General features: G+C 37.9%; 1 protein-coding gene across 15 annotated transcripts in view; it reads left to right on the top strand.

Annotated features, from left to right (window-relative positions):
* Positions 1 to 18,072, top strand: part of ctnnd2b (catenin (cadherin-associated protein), delta 2b) — a 209,394-nt gene that overhangs the window by 80,657 nt on the left and 110,665 nt on the right. For all 15 annotated transcript variants that reach the window (XM_038300408.1, XM_038300411.1, XM_038300407.1 and 12 more), the window contains one exon: positions 2,257 to 2,369. In XM_038300408.1, coding sequence (XP_038156336.1) covers positions 2,257 to 2,369 — 113 coding nt within the window. The remainder of the gene's footprint in view (positions 1 to 2,256; positions 2,370 to 18,072) is intronic.

The following is an 18,072-nucleotide window of genomic DNA, read 5'->3' on the forward strand; positions in this document are numbered from 1 at the left end:
TGCAACAGTTTTCATTGAAATGTTGAAAGCTTTGGATATTATCTTATATCGTAAACCTGTTGTGAACTCACCTCATGTATGTACTTCTGAGGATAATCAACTGTATTTTGCTTAAAGGTATTAGACCAATGGGTTTCTTTTTTTGTTTTGTGTAAGTTCAAAGTCACAACTCCAGATTTTTTAAACTCCCACTTCAAAAGTGTTTGTGAAATGCATTGGTTTATGGTTTATAATATGTGAACATTTTTAACTGATATGCAGTACAACGTATCTTACCCATTTGATAATAATAATTGGATTTTATTGATCTTACATTGGAGAAATTTACCTATTGATTGAACTAGGGATGCACGATATAATCGGCCCCCTATCGGTATCGGCCTTAAAACTGAATATCGGACATCGGCCACCCCACCGATATTTAACCCGATATTTGATCAGCTTCTGAGTTTCTAAAGTCTAAAAAAAAAAAATTTTAAAATACTACTTCTTCTTCTTCCTCAAAAACTTATTTTTATACAGACTTAAAAACTTCTAAAGACAAAGGAAAACAATATTTATACATTAAAATATCACAATATCTTCATATGCTGATATATTGCCATTTAAAAAACACCATATCAATCTCTTTTACTAATGAAATATTGCTATATGTCATCGCTATGCAACGAAATCCCCCGAAAATTCACGAAATTTTGCCATATTATTATAGGTTGATATATTGACGCGGTATCGATCTATTTTACTAACAAAATCTCACAAGAATTTGCAAAATATGACGAGAGTTTGTAACAGAACAATGAAATTTCATTAGATTTTGAAAGTAAAATATATCGATACCGCGTTTTTAAAAATCAACTTGATATCAGCATATGAAAATATATTTGAGTATATTATATGTGTCAGAAATGGATAACAAAACTGCTATTTTCAATGACTACTTATTTTTGTCCAGCTTTAACATCGGTATCTATATCGGTTATCGGCTACAGTACATGAGTTTTAAAATATCGGCATATCGGAAATCCCAATATCGTGCATCCCTAGATTGAACCAATCCCCTTGGGGAGCAGTGTGCTGCCATCGTGGGGCGCCCAGGGAAGAGTGTGGGGTCTTGTACTGTAAGGGTCCTTCTCAGAGACCCAGAGTGGCAGTCTGTGGAAGTGGGGCTCGAACTCAGATCCTCAGCTCTATGCCATAACCACTAGACTGCCACTCCCTTAAGAATCTAACAAAATTCACACAGTTTATCAGATCTATTGGATTTTTGCCTGCTTATCATTTTTTACTCCCCTCATATTTGAGTCATGCAGCAAGCAAACCCATCTCCCCTCCTTGATTCACATAGTTGGATAATGTGTTTACTTTGACAGATTAGGTTGAAACCAAACATGCAAGATCCCATCTAGGCTTTGTTTTATATTTTTAAAGCAAGGTTTTATTATTTTATTATTGTGTAATTTAAGCTTTGTGAGTAGTGTGGTTGGATTCGAGATATCTGTACTCGCTGTGTCATTTCAAAGTTGTTATTTTTTCATTTACGTTTAATTTTTCATGAGATAATATAGAAAATCACTGAAACCGTCAACATAATGCATTGTTTGTAATTAGATCTTTTTTGTAATTATGTTTTTTTTATCAGCTTTCCACAACAGTTCATCACCATTTACCCATAGTCTTTCAGTAATTATACCGTATTTTAATGGTAAACCGACCAGAAAATTGCCAAAAAATGTCCCTCTGAAAGCAGTGTGCCAGAATGAAATCAGATTTGTTTTCTGCTCAATTTGAAATATCCATAAGACAATGAGATTTTGTTGCTTTTTGCCTCTTTTTTGGGGCTTCTATTTATTTATTCATTTGTCCCAAATAGATAAAATCATTTATGTATAATCAGTAATAAGGATCTTTAGCTGCAGGTGCAAACACTGTAATTGGATGTTGGTTTGTTTGTATGCATGAGATAATTAGTGGTTATTCGTCACACTTTTAATTAAGTGAAAAAAAAAAAAAAAAACGTGGGGTTCCTTCCTACAAAGTTAACCTAAACAGAATGATTTGTATTTTGGCAGTGTAATACACATCCTACCACTGCTTGGCTCCTCTTACTGCCACGGACTGCCACCATCACTTTCACAACAATTAAAAACCCGTCACAGACAACGGGTTCAAACTGATTAGGTTTAGGATAGCCGTAAATGTGGCAGTAAATGAATAGGCCGACTGTTTTGACACGCTCTCTTTCCCTCTCTCCAGGAGCTGCAGTTTGAACGTCTGACCAGGGAGCTGGAAGCCGAACGACAGATTGTTGCCAGTCAGCTGGAGAGATGCAAACTCGGCTCTGAGACAGGAAGCATGACTAGCATCAGGTGTGTGTGCAGCGTTCGTTTCTGACACCTGCCTAGTCTTCTTCTCCATGTTTACCCGTGTTTGTCAGCTGTGCTCTTGCAGGCGACTGCCTTTGCGGTTGGTCTCATTGAAGTTACACTCCCTGATGTGTTCGGTGGGAATTACAGTTCAAAAACTCTTATTTTGCATTTGAACTCAGCCGGCAGTACATTTTACGCATTGCACTGCATGCTGTTTATTCTCTTGTGCATGCATACTGCATGAGTACGTGGCAATGCTGCAGTATTTGGTTGGAATATTTTACATTTTAATGCTTTAATGCTTATATTTACTTTCTTATATATCCCTTTTGGGGATTTTGATTCTCTCCACACATTATAAGTGGAAAACTCTTTGAAGCATATAACGCCTGATCCACAGATATTTTCCAATTTCAAAACAGAAAAGACAGAATACAAATCTTAGAGTTCTTGTCATATATAATAGTAAGTCTGACAGGTAAATTTAAAATAGCCTGTCCAAATATGTCCAGACTTGTGCACTTCAGGCTGACAAAGTCATGGAATTTGTATCATACATTCTCAGACATTTTGCTGTGTCCTCAGTTAATCCTTTCCCAGCTGTCGTAACATATGCCATCCCTGCAACTACTTCAGAGCAAAAAGCCCTGTCAAAAATTTAAGTACTTGTTGTTTAACACAAAAAAAGGGATTTTTCTCACTTAAAAATTAGCTGTATATCAGCTAACAGCAAAATTTGTTCATGCAACGAGGGATGGACATATTTGTTTGCAATGTTAGAATATATGGTTCTCTGAATGAACATTAAACCAAAAATAAATCCAGGAAGTGTGAAATAAGTGGCCCTTGTGGTTTTTAAAGTGAAAAGTACTAGAAGAAAATGTGCTATTAGGTCACATTAGCTCTTTTGATAGTAGTTTTTGTCCAGTGACTGTTATCATAATAATTCAAATGATGCCTTTTACATCCTGCTGTATGTGGGTTGCATTTTATTTTAGGAGGTTTTTTTGAGTTGACTAATGAAGACGTCAAGGTGGCCCACCACAACCACCTCTCTGTCCCTTTTAAATTGTTGAGGTGATTTAAAATTTAGAATCACTACAATAGATAAAAAATGGCAACTTGAACATGCAATGACTGGCTAACTATTAGACAGGAAAATGCTGCCATTAGCATTTGACTTAAAACTTTGTAGTGTGCAAAGCTAAGGAGCACTGGTTTGGACAATATTTCATAATAGTTTTATTGAAATGTTAAATACTTCAATGTATCAAACCTGGGCTATACATAAGATTTTTGAAGCTTGCAGAGTCAATCTTTTTTAGGTTTTTATTGTAAAAAATGCATTTTCATTACGTCCTTAAAAAGAGGTTTTGTTGTACTTGCACATATTGCATACCTGATTCAATTCTGAAATGTCAGAATGATTACAGATATATGTCTTATTTGTCTTTTGAGAAGTTGGTGATTTTTACGTGTAAACACTTGGCAATAGAATAAATTCCTTTACTCAGAGCACTCTGTTTGCACCAGCTGATCTCACTCTAACAAAATGTGCTGTTATCAGTTTACTGTTTAACCCATTTAGGCCTAAAACGCCTGGAAAAAACACCTTAAAAACCTATGGCCGATTTTAAAAAATACCCCTAAAACCTGAAGTTTTTCTGTAAATTCAGTAACTGTGTCAACGCCTAGTAAATTATTTATATCTCAGCTTCTGTAGCAGATAGAACTCAAAATATATTTTATCTTTGAAATTCTTCCAAAAAAAAAAAGTGAAAAGCAGTAATAAAAAAAAAAAAAATTCAACCTTTATTTTTTCCATATGTGATCATGTCTTCATTGAGAATGTGCAATATAAAACGTTTTTAAAATAAAGAACAAACATTACATAAATAACTATCTGATGATTACTTATTAACAGTATTATTATGCATAATAATGCATATGTCTGTGTTATAAATTGCATACAACTTACCTCCAGATGGCCACAAATCTGTCCCGGGACATATTTTGGGGGAACTGCGTCCTGAAGAGAGGTTTACTCTGTCGCCAATAATCTCTTCGTAGCCTACTGGCAACACAAGAAGTCCTATGCCCATACACAGCCCAATAAATGTCTTCATCTCCGTCACAGTCACGGGTGACCACTTTGCCATCTTTGCTCTTGTTGGAGTTTGGTTTGTTTGGTCACTGTACCTATTCGTCTCGGTAACAAGATGCATCCAAAGTTCTTCATTAAAAATATGCTCAAATGCCTGCAGCGGTGTGGTGTCTGCAGGCAAATCAACTTTCACTCCAGGTGTGCGGTTGAAAACACTCCGTGCATTGCGGTGGTAGTTCGATTGGTTCAGCGCGTTCAAAGTCATCATTTTCATCTATACCGTCATCAAAGCCGACACACTCCTCAAAATCACTGCCTTCCGACATCTCTTCTCTGTCAAACTCCTCCATGTTTGCTTGAAAAAAACTTCTTTCTTCTTGCTTGACTTATATGCTCTCCCGGCGTCAATGGTAGAATTACGCAACAGCGCCCCCGGCTTGAATGGTAGAAATGCGGTAATGCTTTCCCGGCCTAAATGGGTTAAATGATTTCTGTTCTTGACAGCTAAATGAAGCATTCTGGAAATCAGTGGAAATTTGAAAACAATAGAAAACAACTGGTTGCTAACTTAGCTAAACAAATTGCCCTGCCCAAGATGAATGTAGGGGGAAGAATTGTTAGGACTGTAATAAAACCTATGTTAGGGTGCAAGCCTCACTATCAGATTTCAGAATGATTTTCTGTGTACAGGAAACAATAAGAAAAGCAATAATTTTGTAATGAATATACACTTAAATGCAGAAAGTGGTCTGATTTTAACACTATAAAATATTTCCATAAGGGATATTAATGACTTTGAAATAAAGGTATACGTCTCACCATTATGTAAAAAAAAAAAAAAAAACTTCATACATTTATATAAATCTTTAATTTCTCTGCAAACATTGCAGCAGACTATCTAATCACCAGTAGTTTAAACTGAGTTTTTTTTTTAATTTTTTAGAGTCTAGAAGAGGTAGAAAATTGTGAGAAAATTGAGCCCAGAAGCATGCCCCATCCTTGCGCTGAGCAGCACCCAAACTACATGTTCCCAAAATCTTCTGGCCCTCCCAACATGGTGGTGCTATCACACTTAGCCTTCCTCACAGGACAGTGTGAAGCGATTAAAGGTCCTTTCTCTACTTTTGTCTAACCCCTACTGCCATACATAGACTCACAGACAAAGAGATGAACACAATCCATCATCTTCTCTCTTCCTTCATTCTGTTAAGTTTGTGAGGATTCTTTCTGTCTGAAGCTAATTACTCACCTGCTTCTAAAGAATTAGTAATTTCAATTTGAGCAGCCTAACAAAGAGCAGAAAGATGGTCTAAAATCCTATTAATTCAGTGGTCTAATTAAGCAGCGCCTGTTTTTAGCTCTTCAGTGCTTTAATAAGGCGGCATTCACAGCTTAGATTTAAAACTGCAGCTACATGGGATGGAAGCACTTTGGAGTCCGAAAGAAACATTTTCTTCTTCATCACACTGACGGAGTAAAATGCTTCTGTCTCACTAACTTGATTAGATGAGGGTATTGTTCAGTGAGTTGTAGACTGTCTCGTGGATTGTAGTTTTCTCGTTTATTTAAATTTCTTTTTTAAACCATTAACTTAGACGTAATTACTAAGTGGAACTACACTTGCCTGTAAAAGTACTTTGCCCCTTTGGAGTTTCTTTCTTTTTATTTTTTTTAAAGGGTATGACTATAAAAGTCATTGGATTTTATCCACAAAACAAAATAGCTAAAATAAGATACTGTAAACAAGCAATAATCACATGGTAGGTCTCCAGAAGCTGCTATGATCATGACTTAGGTGGGGAAAAATCTCAACAGGGCAATGATTAAATGATTAGATGATTAGTCCCCATATAACTGGAAAAAATAAAGCGAGAAAATGTTAAATGGAGGCCAAAAACAATCCTGCAGTGTGCTACAAGCAAGTTACTGTAATATGGGGAAGTATGATCTCTGGTCAGGTGAGACCTAATATGAACATCAAGGTGTACATTTAAATCGTTTTGTATTTTGACTCCACATCCTAAGAACACACAACAATTGTGGCAACATCATGCTAAAGGAGATGCTGCTTTAGAGGAACCGATCAGCTACTCAGAGTTGACATGAAGCTGTTTAGAGTTAAAGAGACGCAAAGAAGTGTGAAAAAAAAATATACCAGAAAATTCTAAAGAATTTCAATTGGGATAAAGATTCACATTCAATCAGAAACTGTTCCCTGAAGGAGTAATCCCAAGGGATAAATAAAGTTGAGTCTAAGTCTAAGCTAAACCCACAGCCTGATCTAAAGTGGAATGGTTTTTATTACGTTCATTTGTTTAACCCGACCTGCTGTTCCCAGATGTCCTTCATCTATTCAATTTAAGCTACTTTGTAAAGTAAATAGACAATTATTCCAGTCTTTGCATGACTCAATATGATTTGAAAAGTATTTTTTTTTTTAACTAGTCATATTTCTTAATCAGAATTTTGTTTTGATCAAACCCAAAGAATCCCTAAAATCCATTGTTTGTTACTTACAGTACAGTTTGTCATTTCTTAAACTGGTACAGCTAAGATACTACTCAAAAGCTTATCATTATCATTTCAGAGGCTCTAAATTGCCAAACATGACCAAATGAATCCACACTCTTTCCCCAAAACTAATTAAACACCACATTATATGTTGAATTGGAGAGATGATGGTGTCTAAATCCAGTTAATCTGTAATGACATCAACGTTTGTTGAACTCCTCTGGCTAGTGAGGCGTTTTAGTGTTTGTTAGATAAATTTGTCACACTCCTTTTCTGGAGAAGCAGCCCTGATTTCCAAAGCCAGACAAAGAATAAGTGCATAGACCGAGTCACTGTAAATATGATATGACGAATCCTGATATGACCGAGGAGAATACAATGGCTGTGTGGCATTTCCAAGCACTTTGGCTATCTGCTGTGATAAAAAGTAATGAAAACGATGCGATGCGATCAGTGTTTCCATTCCTCCTATTTAAATGTTCCTCCAGTGATTACTTTCTGAATAGACCCACTTTTTTTGTTCTCATTCAGCTGGTCATATTGGTTTGCGCTTAAAGAAAGAGATTGCAGAATAAGCTGACAGAAGCAGTGTCTTTCAGACTACTGTGTTTCAGCACGCTGGTTTTCTTGTACACACCCATATCCTATGCCGCTGGCTATAAAGCATATTCTGCCTCAGTACATTACTAACACTGTGGCTCCTCCCTCAGTCTTCTCAAACAAAGCAAGACTTGCATACCTGTCATTTAAATTTTGACAATAATCTGCTCATGTTGAACTCTCAAAACCATTATTGTGACCCATTTGTCACATTAGTAACAACAACTACTCATTTTAGTGCCTGTATTTGCATATTTAAAAGAAAAAGTCACATATAAAAGCTGTTTTGGGAACCAAATTCCTTGCAGTGTTGAACATTAAATTTCTCTTACAGGTTCAAGTAGCTTTTAGGATGTTGGTTCCAGCTTTGCAAATCTAGAGGTGGATATTGTTGACAGGTTTCGGGGAAACACCTTAAGCTTGGTCATACTGGATGGAGAGCAGCTGGAAATGTCAACTTTGAAGTTTCTTGTAGTAGATTCTCATTTGGATTTAGTTTGAGGCTTTGACTGGTACATTTAAGCATGCTTTTGTTTGTCTCTAATGTTATTTAACAGCCCTTTTCACTTACAGTAACAGCTATGGTGTGGACAGGTAGACTCAATTTTCCAATGAAGTGACTTCTGAAGGCCTTTAGCTGCACTAGACCTTAAGTAGTGGAGTCAGACATGAGTACAGATTTAAAGTAATGTAGAACGACTATTTCTCCACTTGAAAAACCAGCTGTTAGAATGAGCTGCTTTCTACAAACACCTTTAATACCAGATTGTGAGTGAGTCAGTAAGTGTGGCCGACATTTACATTCCATTACTGCTCCTGTCATTAAAATCCTGTCAGTTTTAATTTAGCTTTTTAATGTTTAGTTCTACCAATTAGCATTTTTCAATTCAATCACATATTGAAGTCTCTTAAAACTGCATGGTAGTCATTCAGATCCAGACACTGTGGGGATTCCTACCATAGTCATTTTTTTAGTTTTAACTTTAAGCAACCTAACTTTTGTCTTTGTTTTGTTACACTAACAGTACTTAATACACATAACTACAGAAGAAATAGAAATTAATTAGGCAGAAAATTAGGCCGAGCATTCAATAATATATAAGATAATAGATGATAGTCAGATTGGCAGATTCCTTCTTGTTCACTAAGTATGCGACGCCTCATCTCCATCTAAACTGTTTATATGCTAATCGCATTCACACAGCTTCTTGCCTGTCTGGCTACTGAGTGCAAAGTGTGCATATTTGTGTGAGTGCATGTACTGGCCGCAAGCACAGCACCCAGCAAGACCCACCACGAGTCGTCTGGCAGTAAAATGTGACCCGTCTAGCGAGCCCAGCGAGGGCCTATTACCCAGAAGCTGTCAGGCCCGTCGACTGCCAGTTTGAACTCAGCGATCTGTGAATCTTGCCGCATCTTTGCTCAGAAATATCACTTGCTTGCTTCAGAGAGGGGCTAAAGTAAAACCTTGAGGTCTCTCTGTTAAAATTATGGTGCATATAATTGGTAGGATTCAACTTAAGTTTCATGTAGACTTTTGATCATGATTTAATGTGCTTTTTTTATGTGTTAGATATAAGATGATAATAATGGCCTCTCAGGCATTAACTATTTGCTCTTCCGTATAGCTCTCTGCTGCCCCCTATGGAGCTAAGGCCCCCCTAGGTTGACAATCACTGTAATAGGCCGAACTGAGCTACAGAGGTCCGCAAAGGAAACAGTCATATGCCTATTCAGGAGTTTTTAAGAACAACAAAAAAATAATTTTTGATAAAGATCATAATTAATCTTTTTGGTTTTAGAATTATTTTTGTTACTCTGACTTCTGGGTTGGTACAACCCAAAGACTCCTGGTCAAACCAAACGCAGTTCTGGTTAGGGGTTTAGGAAAAAAAATCGATTTGGCTGTTTATGATGTAAATCTTTTATCTCTTAATATTGATTTTTAAAAAAAAAACATTATTTCCTAAAACAATGGGGGTGCTCTACTCTGGTAGATGGTGTCATGGAGCCCTTTTGCTGTTCAGTACGGCACCATTTCTGTAGTAAAGGCAGTCACAGTGGCAGATCTGGACTGACTCAAACTCAAAACAATATGGCTACCCAATTAAAAAACTGAATAGATCAATATTTTATGATAGAGATATACACCACTTGTTTTTTTATCTCCACATTTAATTTTGATATTAGCTGTGTAGAATATCACTGTAGATTGTGATATTGCAATAATATTGTATCATGACCAACGCATCATGATACATATCATATTTCAATACTCTTGCCAATACTAGTTCTGGTTAAAACTAGAATTTTAATGATTTAATTTAGTTCAATTCAGTTTATTTATATAGCGCCAGTTCACAACACATGTCATCTCAAAGCATTTTACAGAGACAATTCAACCACATCATAAAGTCAAACTGATTGCATTGATTCATGGACTCAAAGGCAATCCCAAAATGATGCCATCTTTAGCATTGCTATAGAATTTCACACCTTAGGAGTTCTGTTTACAAAATGGGCCATCTAGTTTGATATTAAACATTTGTTAGAACCAGCCAGGCCAGGAGATTTTGGTTCAGATAAATTAGTCTGGTCTTCTAACAATTGTTATACAGCTTGGTAGTGTATGCAATATAAAACATAAAGTAAAGAAGCATAAACCTTTGCTTTTAAACGAGAGTCAAAACCCTTCTGTACTGTACATTGTTTCTTAGCCCCGTTAAATAAAAAGATACATGAAATGAAAAGGTCCCTGATAAAGGTAAGAATACAAAAAGGAGTCAAAGTAAGAAAGGAGGCAGAGAAACAGAGTCAGGGTTGGGCGTGTTGTTAGGGGAGTTGTTCTATAAGCCTCTCTAAACCTGCTGCTTTACTAACACTCACAAACATGCATTAATTTAGAATGAGTCACTTGGATCCTAACCACTCTTAATAAGACTAATATCCTCCACAGTCACATACAGGCTCCATCTGACACAGTCGACTGTGGATTTGTGTTTGCGTGCGTTTCCTGTGCTAACCGTCTCCCAGTGTTCACAGTCATTTGTGACTGTATTATTGATCTGTCAGCAGAACAGAGATGGGACTGTCACAGCTAAGCTCTAAAACACCCTTTTAGTCTCAACACACACACACACACAAACAGGGAACGGGATGCATTTAACAAAATCTTCATTTGAAATACACATAAAATCTGTCAAACACACAGTTATGTATCTATTCCGACTTGAAATAAGCTCAGTCTGCAGTACGCCAGCTTAAATACAATATTTAGATATGTTTGTAATATGCATTATTTATTAATTCATTTATATTAAAATATGTTTCCTTACTTACTGATATTTTCTTTAATCATGCCTGCATTAAAACATTTTAAGCCAGTTTTTGTTGAATAATTTAGGGAAGTAGTAGTGAGTTTTTGGTTTAACTTATCCCAACTTGTAAACACTCTTTTCTGTAATGATTTTAGTTCCACTACATTTTAATTCAATCAATTTTCTTTACTCGTTCTTTTCTGGAACCTACTGACTCAGAGGAGAAGCCCCGGCACTCGGCTGCTAAAAGTGTGTGTACAACAGCAAAGTGTCAGTGTACAACAGGCCACAGCCAAGGCCAGCAAATTGATCTGACATCTATCTAGCCAAAGAGAAGATGGTTAGAGCTTCAGCTTGTCTGTCTGAAGAGAAAGTGTGAAAATACAAAGAAACCACCCAGAAAAATCCCAAATGTGAACAAAGGCATGAATGAACTAAGAAATAAATAACTGGACCGGGACATGATGTTTTATAGATATGTAAACTACTGTCTAAAAAAACAAAACAAAACATGGAGTTTAAAAAAAGTAGCTGTTTAAAGAATTGGTATTGTCTATGCATTTGCAATATGTATGTCATTTGACTAGTATTTTATGAGTTTGGTATGTAAAAAGTAATAAGGTGGAACATAATTGATTGTATTTCATAATACATATTAACACACAACCAAAGTGAAGAGTCTATTAAAGCAATGTGGGCTATTCCTTAAGTCATTCAATTGCTCTTAACCCAGTTGAGATTATACATTATTTGTTAAACACAGAACTTTTGATAAAGAGGCCTACAAACAAACAGTAATCTAAAACATCTGCATTAAAAGTGTGGCAGATGATTCAAAAAGGCAGGAATTTTCAAAATTCATGCTGCCAGTATAGGATCCTTGACTAAGTATTTGAACTGAGCAATTTATTTATAGCTATGTAACTCCTACATTTAATTTTGAGTCTCTAAAAGGAAGGAATTGGGGTTTAAAATGTTGTATTTACTAGCATTTTAAAACTGTTGTTTTATTTAACCCACTAAAACTAAGGGTGAGAAAAAAGTTGTCTGTTTTTCACTACATAGGGAGCTACCTGTAGATGAGTTGGAATAAAAAAAAAATACTTTAAAAGAAATAGCTCAGTTCTATGTTTAAAGTTTCCATAGATTCTGGTGTTTATGGCATTATTAGTGTTTTGTTTTTTATATAAAACTACTGGTATTAGGTATGGAAGCTGACTTAGAGTCTCTGTACCACTAATGAGTCGGAAGATTTCTTTCACTGCAGTAGAGTTGTCCTCTCTCATAGTGTTCTTCTTCCCTTTTATTTCGAACACTAGCAGATGAGAGCATGTCAGAATGTGTTCTGTGAACAAAGCTGAAGTACTCATCCCATTATAAAACAAATCTTCAGTTCATGCAGAGAAAGGCTGCACTGTCTCTTTAATAAGTGGCTTCTCAACAGGGAGTTTTTTTTTTTGGGTTGGTCTATTGACAGTCGTACTTATTTATAGCTTATGTCAGGCTCAGTTTCTTGAATGCAGATGACTGAGTAAAAGAGCCAATTGCGAGTTTTTGCAAGACTTTTTCAAAATGTCCGCACATCAGTATTTTCTCTATACGATCAATTCTTCAACCACCAGTTTCTATTGATTTTATAAGGATTCTACGCGATACGCCAGCAGAAACTTGTGCTTAAGTGTGAGGTGAAAGGAAAGGGATGCCTTTAAAAATTACTTCAAGTAAAAGTTTTAAAAGAGTGGCATACATTCCTAGCCTGGGTGCTGGTCCGAACTTAGTCCCGCCCACAAGGTTTGAGTTCGGGGAAGTTCGGTCTGGCTCTGCTCCATAGTAGCGCGAGTATTATCGACCACTGTCAGACGATCCAATCAAATTGTCAGGGCGGGCTTTATACAATGATGGACAGATGATCAAGAGTAACGTAATCAACCACGTGACCAAAGCGCGCTTGGGTGACAACAATAATGGCTGCCGCTGGAGAGTTTAGGTGAGTAGATTCTGCTATTAGGTCTGTTCTAGCAGATATCGACAGCAAATTAATTTTAAAAGAGGAACAGAGAAACGCGATCAAGTCTCATCTTCTTATTCTAGGCGTGAAACTGCACGCTTTGATTTTTGTGGACAACAACTATGCCTCGCTTAACATACGTCACGCACTCCGTTGCTCTTATTGGTTGTAGATCTATCCAATTGAGTGCAGAGGCATTTTTTTTCCTGGTTCGTTCGAAACACGCCCCATAATCACAGCTCTATGGAGCAGTATTAGACTCATATTCTGACTAGAATTGAGTCGGACTACGTCAGGCTAATACATTCCTTGGGTTAAAACTTTTAAGAATCCTTGTTGTTCTTGCACATACAGATGCCTGTCCTTAAGTGTACATTCCTAAACCTTGCACATTTAGACACTGGAACTATTGTTATTTTTCTTGTTTGTGAACCACATTCCTTTAAGGTATTGTTACAATTTTTCAGTTGGATTAAAGTTTTTACTTTGATGGTACCATTCACATTGGAATGCATGGAAATTGTTTGCTCTAAAGCATTCTAATGAACACCTTTTTTCAACCCCAAGCTAAAGTCCTCTGCAGCCTCTAATAGGTTTTCTTCCTGTTTTCAGCATAAACTATCTTCTCTTCAACTCTAACCCTTCGTGGTCTTTACAGCTGGACTTATGCTAATATTAAATCACCTATTTAAAGGTAGACTCTGTTTACCTAAATTAGGGTTCTGCTGGTTTCACACAATGTGATTTAGGGAGAGTCTATCACATGAAATCCCAATTATACACAATTAATTTTGTTGTCAACTAACACCAAATATGGAGAAGTTCAAGGATGTGAATGATCTTGCAAGGCACTTCCTTTCATGTCAATTGCTTTTTTTTGTGTGTTTGTTATTCAGTTCAGTATCAAAGTAAGCCTACAGTCTGTCTGAATGTAGGAGGCATCTCCTGTTGTGGTCTATCTTTAGACCTATGGAAGATATGCAGTATCCTGCTGAAAAACACTGAGGGATCTAAGGCCCCGTCCACACGAAGTCAAAACGAACACGAAACGCTAATATTTTCCAGAACGTTTGTCGTAAAGACAGAGACGTAAATAAATGTGATCGTCCACACGAATGCATGAAAACGCTGCAAAATGTATGCAAGGCCTGTAAGTGGCGCTGTCGTGCCAAAGCAAAAATAGGCGACGAAATGTTGGGCATGCGCACTAATATTTATACATGGTTGCCCTGCGGGTCCATTTTCGTGGTTCAGTCAAATTCAGGTGCTGAACTATGTCGTCGATATTGCTCTGTTCTTCCTGGAGATATTCCAGAAGAAGAAGATTCTGTTGTAAGCCCCACAGCAGGGTGAGTAGCATTAGCAGCAACCATTCAACAAAGTACGGCTCCATTGTTGTTGTGATACTGTGTCGCACATGCGTGTTTAGAGGCGAAAAAAAATGCGGTTAGAGCTTAAAGATGGAAACATGAAAACGGCGTTTCAAAATCTTCCCACTCTGAAGCCTGAATAAAAAAAAGATTGTTTACAGACCCCCGAAACGCCGGCTTCGTATGGATGAGAGGCTGGTTTGGTGAAAAATGTGTGCGTTTAGGCCAGGGTTCGGCTTCGTGTGGACGGGGCATAAGCTTCCTCAGAAAGTCTAATCTGCTCATCCCCTTCTCATAGACAGTTCGACAGCTGTATCTCCAATCAAGTCTGTTTTTCAGCTCATCTCTGAGGTTTTTATACTTCTTCAGGATCTTCATTCCCTCTCTCAAGACATCAATAGTGTTTGACTTATTACCGTTATTTATGTGTTTAGTATTTTTCCTTTTCATTTATGGGTTGAGTTGAGAAAAGCCCTTCCCTTAAAGTGAGTTTTGAAATTATGTATATATGTTCGTAAGAAGGAAATTTTGTGCCAAAATATCTGGGCAGTTTCCTGAAGGGTTCCGGAAATCCTGACGGATCTCACACTGAGTGCAAACATGGCTTCTTCCTCGCCCCTTATTTAACTCCTGGCTTCAAGTCAAAATGGCTGCCTCTCACACTGGCAGACTAGGTAGTCGGCTTGACCAATTTAGTGGGTCACAGGAGACTTCTGCTTCCCTCTCTCTCTCTCTCTCGATCTCTACCTCCTCCGCCTCTTCCCCTAGCCATTTGTTTGGGGCATGTGGTCGGCATAACAGAAATGGCAAGCTGTGCCTTATCCTGCTGTGCTTTAATCACTTGCTTCAAAGGGTCTCGTGTTTCTCTCCCTCCTCCTGGGTATGGGGAGGAAAATGAAGCTCCACTCCTCCTCACCTCAGTGCCCGTGCATCAGAAGCCTGCGAGATGGATATCTCCCTTCACCTTCACTGTCCTGCCTCCATTCTAATCTGCTGCTGCAGTGCTGGAATGCAGCATTATTTTATTACCTGCTTCCTAAAGTGGAGCTTAATGTGTTTCTTTTCTGCCTCTACCATACCTTAGTGAAAATATATCTGCTTGTTGACTCAAGCTAATAAAGGATTTGTACGGAAACTTATTTTATCCAAGAAACAGAAAAAAAGCCATGTTGACTTAATCGGCAGAGATTTAAATCTCAGCATTTTTGGAAAATTAATGGCTTTGCACTTGCTAGAGTAAATAGAGTGATTCACTCTGTTAATGTAATGAATAAAATATCTTGTTTCCTACTACTATTTCAAACAAACACTAAATGGATTGCAACCTTGATGGTTAAGCCAGTTTTAGGGTTTATTCCAGCAATTACAACTGTTAATACAGACGTCACCTTTTCAATTATGTTCCTTTTAACTTTCACAAAGTATGTGAGTTCCATGGCAGATGAAATTAAAAGGTCTAAATGATAAAAACCAAGTATCTTTACTGTACCATGCTTGGCCTTCCTGTTATCTGCCTGTGGTTTTCCTCTCTCGCACCTACATAGTTAAAAGTAGAATATGTTTAGTGTAATTGCCTAACTTTCACTGAAAGATAGCTAACTTTGAGTATCATTCCCACTTTGACAGCTTATCCACAAATTGTCTTACTATACAGTAGCAGCCATTCAAAATGGTCTTTTCCAGTCAAACACCAGCCGAATGGCAGCCCACTTCCATGCAACTCCCAGCACAATCCCCTCCTACTTCAAGCCACTTAAGTGACCCCCTCCTTCGCCTGGGTGTGCAATTCTTTTTACTCTGACTCAACCCTTTCACTTATACCCCGTTTACACTACCCTTAAAAAACTGAGCCGAGACCGGTCCGAGCTCAGTAACTGAGATAACTTGTCGTGTGTGAACGGAAACAACCTGAACTGAACCGAGATAGACATAACCGGACCGCGCTAACTGCAGACCAGTTCCTGAGGTGGGTTCGGCTCGGTTTTTTCCTGGCTCGGTTCTCTGATAACAAGAGCGCATGAGCAGAACGCGTCATCGCCGACTGGCTGAACATGCCGATTCACACTCCATTCAAGTACATCCGCGCAAGGTTGCCGTCTTCGCCTGACCCACCTCAAACACGGAAGTACAGCAATAATAATCAAGCATAACTTTCTGAATGTGACGGGCGCCGCCATTTTGATTTGCTTGATTCCCTCCTCCTTCGTCTTCTTCTTCTTGGGTTTTACGGCGGTTGACAAACAGCGTTTGGTGCATTACCGCCACCAGCTGCTTGAGTCCCTCCTTCAATCCTAGCAGTAATACCGCACATCGTCACTAGGAGGCGAGGAGTCGAGATAACCGAGATAAGTGTGACGTGTGAACGGTCGTCAAAACTGAGCTTGGCCTGGTTACCGATCCAAGCTCGGACCGGTCTGGGCCTGGATCGGTTTTTCAAGGGTAGTGTAAATGGGGCTTATATTACAGAAACATGATGCTTCTGTTTAGATCTTGTCCACAAATCATGACAGAAAGAATATTTTAATACAAAGATTGATGTTTAAAAAGGAATTTTTGAGGACTAGCCAAAGACCAGCAAAGGGCCCATCAAGGGATGTGAGAAGATTTTGAATGGCTACTGTAATCTAGTGCTTTCACAGACCAGTTAACCATCCTATTTATAAGTTTTTAACCAGTTGTTTACTTATCAAGGATGGCTAAGATGGGAATAACCTGACTCACAAGCTGATATGTTCGGTTTAGCCAGTAAGCTCTTAGATGTCTGCTGATTGATAATATGGGTGCAGCCTGTTAATTTAATGAAAGAGAGAAATGCATTCTACCATGATTAGTTCAAGTTTATACAAAGTCACAATGAAGTAGTCAGCCTAAAATGAATAGCATCTTCTCTTGTCTTTTCTCTTTTGATGAGTGACTAAAATAAATTTTCATTTAATGTAAATAATATTTACACCCTACAAAAATGACATTTCAAGTTCATAATGTATATTTAATTATATTAAATATGTATGCATTTTTAATTGTTTTCTTTTGGACCTATCCAAAGTCAAGAAAAGCTGCAATTTCAGGCTTTGATATTAGTGTCGGACCATCTGTAGCTCCCAAATTCAGTGCATTACTCAAGCCCTTAAAAGGTCATACTCCAGCCCACTTTGACTTGATGAACTTCATACTCCATACTCATTCTCTTATACAATACGCACCACACAGCTACTCTGAGTCATTGTACTTAGCAGTCTCCTGAGGCTTTCTCATGACATTCTCAACCTGTTCATTTCTGCTCTCTCCTGAGATATGAGATGCAGCTGAGTTAGATAGTACCTGTACAAAGCAGCAACAGTTACTCATTGTTCCTGCATAAAGTGTAATTAGGTTGAATTTATCTGAGTGGCCAAGATAAAAGGTTTGGTAACAGAGAGCAGTGGTTTGCTCCATCTTCCTGCTCAGGAGGTAATTAGAGGTCCACAATGGGCTGTCTGGACTGTTCTGGCCTTCCCTGCTGACTGCCTGAAGCCCCGTTTGGTCGCCTGTTTTAGCAAAAGGAATGGTAGAGATAAGCTCAGTTTGTTTCTACCTCTGCAGGATGATGAGTCTTGCTGTATTTGCTGATGCAAAGCAGCATTGTCTCCTGCATGTCAAGCAGTGATCAACTTCAATATGCAGCTCCAAGCAATCCGAGAACGACCTCTATGATAACATTGAACTACTACAGGGCGATACACTCAACCTCTTCTACCTCTGCAATAAGCACCTTAAACACCTTAGCCACAGTTAACAATCATGTAAAGATACA

This window comes from Cyprinodon tularosa, unplaced genomic scaffold (genome assembly GCF_016077235.1).
Source record: "Cyprinodon tularosa strain WSP-4 unplaced genomic scaffold, ASM1607723v1 ctg45, whole genome shotgun sequence".
In the NCBI taxonomy this organism is placed as follows: domain Eukaryota; kingdom Metazoa; phylum Chordata; class Actinopteri; order Cyprinodontiformes; family Cyprinodontidae; genus Cyprinodon; species Cyprinodon tularosa.